The 7,507-nt window shown below is 48.9% G+C and overlaps 1 protein-coding gene across 1 annotated transcript; it reads left to right on the top strand.

Annotated features, from left to right (window-relative positions):
- The first annotated feature begins 2,002 nt into the window (after window positions 1-2,002).
- On the top strand, window positions 2,003-7,095 carry IRX1 (iroquois homeobox 1). Its single transcript, XM_030012787.2, has 4 exons — window positions 2,003-2,343; window positions 4,931-5,945; window positions 6,522-6,594; window positions 6,988-7,095. The coding sequence occupies exons 1-4, from the start codon at window positions 2,080-2,082 to the stop codon at window positions 7,043-7,045; spliced, it is 1,410 nt and encodes a 469-aa protein (XP_029868647.1). The 5' UTR covers window positions 2,003-2,079; the 3' UTR covers window positions 7,046-7,095.
- The last annotated feature ends 412 nt before the right edge of the window (window positions 7,096-7,507 follow it).

The following is a 7,507-nucleotide window of genomic DNA, read 5'->3' as shown; positions in this document are numbered from 1 at the left end:
GGCAGCAGTTCCCTGCCCTTTCCCTTCCCCGTACCCGGTGGAAAGGGAACGGCCAGCCCTACCGCCGGCTCCCGGCCGGACTCGGGGGGCAGAGCGGCCTCCGGGCAGTCCCGCTGGGGCTGGGAGGGTCGGGGCAAGAAACGCCCAGCCCTCGGACAGCCGTGTCCCCCCCCCTCCCCGTTCCCCGTTTTACCCAGTAGGGGTGAAGGGGGGGGGGGGTGTGTGCTGGGAGGGCCCCGGCAGCGATAGGAAAAGGAAAGTTTGCGGTGCCGGCCGGGTGGTTCGAGGCTGTGGCAGCCCCGGAGGGGTGCGGGAGAGCCCCCGCCACGTCGAGGAAGCTGGCAAGACGACGGGGAGGTCACAACGGTGACAAGCCATGTCCTTCAAGGCGGCCGAGTCCCTCGGTCCCTCGCAGAGGAGTCCTTTGTCTCCCGCTGCACCTTCCACCCCGCTCCAAGGGGAAAAGGGGAAGAAGAAGGAAAAAAAAAAAAAAAAAAAATCCCTTCCTCTAATCACTGCTGTTAATGACGATAATGGCAACGGCTCGTTTTGGTCCTTCCCCCCCCCCCCCCCCCAATGCGTTTCTTTCGGTCCCCGCTGAAGCGGGCGGATGGAAGTTTTGACAATCTACAAGCCACTACCCCCCCCCCCCGCCTCCCACCCCCCCACTCGGGGGCGAGGGCTGGGGGGTCTTCTGTGCCCCTCGGCATACATGTCGCCACTGTTGATTTGCGGGATTATTTATTGCTAATATTCCGAGAACTGTCGCAATGCCTCTGATAATTGTCCCTGAGTGTCAATCGGTCGGCAGGGCATGAGGAGGAGAAAGGGCGGGGTGAGGGGGGGGGGTGAAGGGGGGGAAAGCGAGATCGCTGCGGGTCTTTTTTTTTTTTTTCTCTTTTTTTTAAACTAAAGATTCTTCTGGGAAGGACTGCTAGGAGCCTTTTGACTTTCAGCAAAGTTGTGTGTGTGTGGCGTTTGTGGGTTGCTATAGATAGACCGCGTTTATTTATTTATTTATTTATATCCTCCTTTTTTTTTTTTTTTTTTAAGTGGTAAATTCTTACAAGTCGCCTGGCTGCAACCCCCCCCCCCCCCCTTTCCTCTCACGGCCACTCTCGTTTGTTCCCTAGTCCAACGCCGACAAGGGGGACTCAATGTTAAAGGTGGAAAAAACCAGCAACACAGTTGTTTTTGTTAAAAGGGGACACACTAAGGCTGCGAAACAGCAAAACCCCAATGTTGGACAGCTGTAAAATCGTGTAGACAGGTTGTCATACAGCAGTGGGGGCTTTTTCTGAAAGGAGCCCATTGCTAAACATTAAATACACACACACGGCACGGCACAGCAGCTGCGCGGACACACCGCACAAGCGCACACGCACACGCAGGCACCGAGGAAAGTGGCCCGGGCTGGGCTGTGCACCACGTGCTGCACCGAGGGGGGGGGGGGGGGGGGGGGGGGGGGAGCCGTGGGGGCGGCGCTTGCAGCTCAAGTGGGTGCCAATCAAAACATCAACTTCAAATTGTATCTGAAAGATCAGCCTAGGACCTAAGGGCAGACACATCAGTTGGAGCTCAATTGTTGATCAGATCACATCTAAGGGATTTAGGAGCACAGAAGAGCCGAGATTTGAGGAAAGACACCCCACTGAATCCTTCCACACTCCTCCTCCTCCTCCATACCTAGGTTGCAATATATCTCTGACAGAAAGAAATCAGAACGAAAAAAGAAAATTACCGGCTCGAGTTCTGTTCTCTCGCCCTGCCTGACTCCAGTAAAGAGAGAGGGGGGGAAGGAAAGAGAGAAAGAGAGACAGAAAGAAAGAAAGAGAGAGAGATCCAGAGAAGCCCGGGTTTGTTCCGCTCCCCTCCCCGGCTGTTCAGGCTCCCTCCTCCCCCTTCTTTTTTTTTTTTTTTTTTTTTTTTTAATAATTCCTTCCCCCCCCTCCCCCCCCGGCATTTTTTTTTTTTTTTTTTTTTTTTTTTTTATATTTCTGCCGCTTCTACCGCCGCCGCCAGTGCCGCCAGTGCCGCCTCCTCCTCCTCCTCCTCCGCCGCTGTGCCCTCGCCCCGGAGATGTCCTTCCCCCAGCTGGGTTACCCGCAGTATCTCAGCGCCAGCCAGGCTGTGTACGGAAGCGACCGGCCCGGGGTACTGGCCGCAGCCGCCGCAGCCGCAGCAGCAGCCGCAGCCGCTTCGGGTCGGCCGGCGGGAGCCGAATTGGGCAGCGGTTCGGCCGCTGTCACCTCGGTGCTGGGCATGTACGCCGGTCCCTACAGCGCCCCCAACTACAGCGCCTTCCTGCCCTACACCGCCGACCTCGGCCTCTTCTCCCAAATGGTGAGTGAGCTCCGAGATGCCTTACACCCCCCCCCCTTCCATCAACCACCCCCACCACCCCCGCCTCAACCCACCCCGGGCCCGCGGGTGGAGGCCGCCGAACCGCTTGATGGCCGGGGAAGGGGGGGGGGGGGGGAACGACACCGTGGGTGTCGGTGGGTCGGAGAGGGAGAGGGAGAGATGAGGTGCCGGGGAGCGACGGGCTCCGTCTGCCCCCATCCCGTCGCTCCAGCCGGGCAAAACTCGGCTCCGAGTTTTTTTTTCCTTCGTGGCGGTGAAAGGGCTGAGCAGGGCTGCTGCCTCGGTGTTGTCGGCTTTCCCTAGCAACTCGGCTTCTTTTTCCCCCCCCTCCTTGTTGTTATTGGTGGTGTTGTTGACGGGTGATACTCTCGGTCCTGTTGTTTCGATCGGCTTTCCAGCGCGCTCCTCTTTCCGCCCGGTCCTTTTCTTTGCCGCCGAGCTATAAACAGGTTCCGTCCGAAAGGCCAAAGTGCAGCGTCGGGAGTGGGTACGCCCGTTTATTTCGCGACCTTTTCCTTCGAGCCTTAAAAATGGCCCGTTCTCTTCCCTGAACTTTTCCTACTCTGATTATGGCGAGTATGGTAGATCGGATTTGCATCAAGCGGAGGGCATCTACATCCCATTACATGCATTGGAGCAGTAAGGCGTATTGGCGTTAACTCTAAAACAAATTGCCGCCACCCAGATTGTCCTCGGATCTCTTTTTGCCTTTTCTTTAGAACGCAATAGTTAAAAAGTGAAACATCTTTTTTGTTTGTTTTCTTTTTTAACTAACTGGTTTTACCTCTGGTGTCGTTGAAACGGTTTCGTTGCTAGTATCTCCAAATTTCTCGGCGGCGGTACGCATAGGTTCCACTTAGTTTCCGAATGTCCCTCTTTTCTCTCCCCCCGAAACATAAAAGTGTGAATATTTATAACCGGGTGCATGCGAGGCGTAACTTGCGAGGGTTTTTAATACATATATGTCGGCGAGTAGGGAGATACGCTGTCGAACAAGGGTCAGCATCTGAAAACAGATCATTTGGTGCTGCAAACATTTCCTGCGAAGGCACTTTTAACAGCATGCATTTCCTACTTTTTTTAACCTTGATTTTGGAAATGCAGTAAAAGTTGAGACAGCAGCAATGAGTGATTTACAAGTGGCTCCTTCAAAAGAATTCCCAGCAGAGATTACACAAAAAAATATCATTTCAGCAACAATAACAAAAGACAGCGGAATAAAGGGAGTGCAGAAAGCCTACTCTGTAACACATTACAAAAATTACATCGGGCTTCTCTTTGTGTATAAGCTTTGCCTCTGAAATTAAAATACACGGTCCTTTTTAACTGTTTGACAAAGTTAGGTTAGTTTCTTCGCGGACATTTTTGAAGAGGTTCGTTTTTAAGGCTGACACAAATTTCGCAAGAGTAATACTAAGTATGTATTTCTGGACTAGAAAAAAAAGCGAGGCTGTAGTAGAAGCAAGAAAAAAAGAAAACGGCTTCAAATGTTAGCTCTTTAGGAACAGTTCCCTTTCCTCCTTGCAAAGTATCCTGGTATTTTACTAGAGTGATTTACCATGACGGCGATATAGTGAAATAAATTCTAAAATGCAGAGAATTTGTAAATCAAGGGCTAAAATATTAAGTTAATATCTGGACAATTTGCGGTAATAATGAGGCCTAATGAGGTTGCTAGAAAGATAAAATGTTATTTACCAAAACACCTGATGGGATAATTTGACTTGCTGTGTTTTACTACTGATGATAAAAAGAATATTGATTGCGAATAAATCACCGTCTCTAAACGCTTGTAAACAATTTGTGTTTGCTCTGCCCACATCAAAGTAAAACTTATGAGATAAAGTGTCTGCCTATCCATATTCTACAATGCGTGGATCAGTTTCCATTCCAGAGTTTAAAGGCTCTTCTAACAGTTAGAAGTTAATGTTTTACACCAGAATCTTAGCGTATGATTTGGGGGGGCGAAGGCGGGGGCGGGGGGATTGGCTTGTGTGTGGAAAATCTCTTACATTGTAAGTGTCTTCGTAGTGAAGTTGTGCATTCATCTCCCCAGTCTCGTCTCACGCCAACTCCTTTTAAAGGCAGATCTGGGGCCAAAGAAGAATGCTCTGCATGCATTTGTAATATCCTCCTGGATATTTTGCAGAGAAACGCGACGCTGTGGGCAGGCATGAGTTTGTAACTGAGGTGTAGTACCTGCTTTCTCTGCCTGAGAATTTCGAGGGCACAGTAAATCGTCTCGCCGAGGCGAAGGCGAAGTTGCTGCATTTCCATCCTTTGGTTTGATTTGGTTTGCGGAGAAAATACGCATAACGCCTGGCGGAGCCCAGCTTAGCCCCTCTCCTTTCCCTTCCCTGCAAGAAGGGGGGATCATTTGGGAATACCTCTGTCTGATCTAAACGTGAAGAGCCTGGAGCGGGGAGGGTCGAATTTGCCTGTGAAGACCCTTTGCACGGCTCAAAGGCGTATTCTGGCTCCCGGAGTAGCCTATTCAGGTCTGTTAGAGACGCTAACGAGATAATTGATGTGCTTTTTCCTCTCCGCTTGTCTGAATGTGTTGCAGGGCTCCCAGTACGAGCTGAAAGATAATCCGGGTGTCCACCCTGCTACCTTTGCTGCCCACACCGCCCCCGGCTATTATCCCTACGGACAGTTCCAGTACGGGGACCCGGGGCGGCCCAAAAACGCCACCCGGGAGAGCACCAGCACCCTCAAGGCCTGGCTCAACGAGCACCGCAAGAACCCCTACCCCACCAAGGGCGAGAAGATCATGCTGGCCATCATCACCAAGATGACCCTCACCCAGGTCTCCACCTGGTTCGCCAACGCCCGCCGGCGGCTCAAGAAGGAGAACAAGGTAACCTGGGGCTCCAGGAGTAAGGACCAAGAAGACGCGAACCTCTTCGGGAGTGACAATGAGGGGGACCCCGAGAAGAATGAAGATGATGAGGAAATCGACCTGGAGAGCATAGACATTGACAAAATCGATGAGAACGATGGGGAGCAGAGCAACGAGGAAGAGGAGGAGAAGCCCGAGCTCCTGAGACAAAGCAGCGAAGAGGAGCACTTGGAAAAGGAGAAGGATTTGGCACTGTCAGGGTCTGAAGGGCTGAAACCCAAAGACGCGCTGGCCATGGTGAAGGAGGCCTCTGACAACAGCACGCGAATCATCAGTCCCGGGGGACAGAACAATTTACAGATGCCATCTCACAGCAAACCCAAGATTTGGTCTTTGGCAGAGACGGCGACCAGTCCCGATGGTGCCCTGAAATCTTCTCCCCCTCCGCCCCCTCCTCCCCAGGTTAACCACACTTCCCCACAGATCCAGCACCCCGCTTTTCTCCCTAGCCATGGACTCTACACGTGCCAGATTGGTAAATTTCACAACTGGACAAATGGGGCTTTCCTCACTCAAAGTTCCCTGCTAAATGTGAGGTCCTTTTTGGGAGTAAATCACCACCACGCTGCTCATCATAATCACCACCTCCAGGCCCAGCAACAACCTTCTGTTTTAACAGCAACCCTGGGAGCCCTAAGCAGTGAAAAACCGTCAGAGAGGACCAGTCCCAAACACATAGGTAATGAATGCACCAGGCAGCCACTCCTCCCTCCACCCCCAACACACGCACATGAACTTCTCCTTGAGGAATGGTGTCAGATTCAGCCCTGGTGTAACTGATTGCTTTTAACGGAGTTACAGTTTACCCTAGCGTTGGTTGTTGTTGTTTTTTTTTTTTTTCTTTTTTTTTTTTTTTTCTCCTGGAGCATGTTGATTGCATACATTAAGCCCATTTCATGTGGGCTATTACATTCTCAGCCTATATGCCCATCAAATAAGATGAGAATGTAGGAATAGCGTTGTGAAACATATTGAGTTTTGCTTCCCTTCCCTCCCTCCTGACCCTCATCTCCCAATAATTTCTATGACAGTCAAAAATGTGGCAAGAAAAGCTTGCATACTCCTTAAATACTGAAAGTAGGGAACAGTGCTCTACACACAAACACATATATACCTACACACGTCTGAACAAGAGGGTGAGAGGGAGGTGTGTTCTCTGCACACTGTCCAGATTTTTATTGTTGCTATTCTAAAATGGTTCTCCTGTTTTTGTTGTTTGTTTGTTTGTTTTTTTTTTCCTTCTGTCTTCTTCTAGAAAGAGAAAATGTACCAAGAACTGAATCCCCACCTCAGCCGCTAAAATCGCCCTTCCAGCCTGTCCGTGACAAGTGAGTTTGTTTGTTTGTTTTCACTGCAGGAATGTTACTTATGTGAAACAGAGTGTTTGAATAATAAAGACTAATTATAACACCTAATCATCACCATAATAATACATACAGACAACAAGAACAACACAGAAGTTGCTGTAATCTTTTCAAAGTTAGGCTAAATTGCAATTGTACATAGCCAGCCTGTAACTTTTCTGAAACTTAACAGACCTCAAATCTCTTGTGTTAATTACACCAGTGACAATGATTTCTGTGCAAATAACTAATACTAGGATGCTATAGCAATAGACAGGCAATTATAGGAAAGGATTCTCTCTCTTTTTATTTTTTTTTTCTGAAAGATTGTTACGTCTTTTTTTTTTTTTTTTTTCCTTCCTCCCTTCCCCCCTGCAGCTCTTTGGCTCAGCAAGAGGGAACACCGAGAATTTTAACAGCTCTCCCTTCCGCTTGATTAAATGGTTTGGTGAAAAAAAAATATTACAGAGACTGGTATTAAGGACAGAAAAGAAAAAAAAAAAGGAAACGATATAAACGACTCCCATCAATCTCTTTTTGCAATAAGGTGGTGCAAATCCATAAAAGCGATTACACAAATCTGTAGATGGATCCCCTTCTTCATTGTACCATTTCAGATCGTGTTATTCTAACCATTCTTGGATTATTTGTTTGGTAAATGTTTCCCATGTGTTTGTGTTTTTTCTGTATATAGAGTGATTTCAGATTGTAAATAGCGCGTCAGCAAAACTTGTCTAAATCATATATTTTTGTCTAATAAACTAAATGAAATTATGAGCTCTCTTCAGGTATGTATTCTGTTGCTGCAGATCTTATACGTATATTACAAATCTATTCAAACATTTATAACTTGTTTTCTAAAAAGTCAAGTCTTTTTGCCTTTGGGTAAGTGAAACTT

The sequence above is a fragment of the Aquila chrysaetos genome, chromosome 4 (genome assembly GCF_900496995.4).
Source record: "Aquila chrysaetos chrysaetos chromosome 4, bAquChr1.4, whole genome shotgun sequence".
Taxonomy (NCBI): Eukaryota; Metazoa; Chordata; class Aves; order Accipitriformes; family Accipitridae; genus Aquila; species Aquila chrysaetos.
The sequence above is the reverse complement of the archived record's forward strand: the minus strand, read 5'-3'. Positions and strand labels throughout refer to the sequence as shown.

What these genes read in the sequence shown, in the direction of transcription:
- IRX1 (XM_030012787.2), top strand. Translation starts at nt 2,080, where the DNA reads ATGTCCTTCCCCCAGCTGGGTTACCCGCAGTATCTCAGCGCCAGCCAG. An exon ending in TCGGCCTCTTCTCCCAAATG is followed by an intron (nt 2,344 to 4,930) that starts GTGAGTGAGCTC and finishes AATGTGTTGCAG; the next exon opens with GGCTCCCAGTACGAGCTGAA. An exon ending in GACCAGTCCCAAACACATAG is followed by an intron (nt 5,946 to 6,521) that starts GTAATGAATGCA and finishes GTCTTCTTCTAG; the next exon opens with AAAGAGAAAATGTACCAAGA.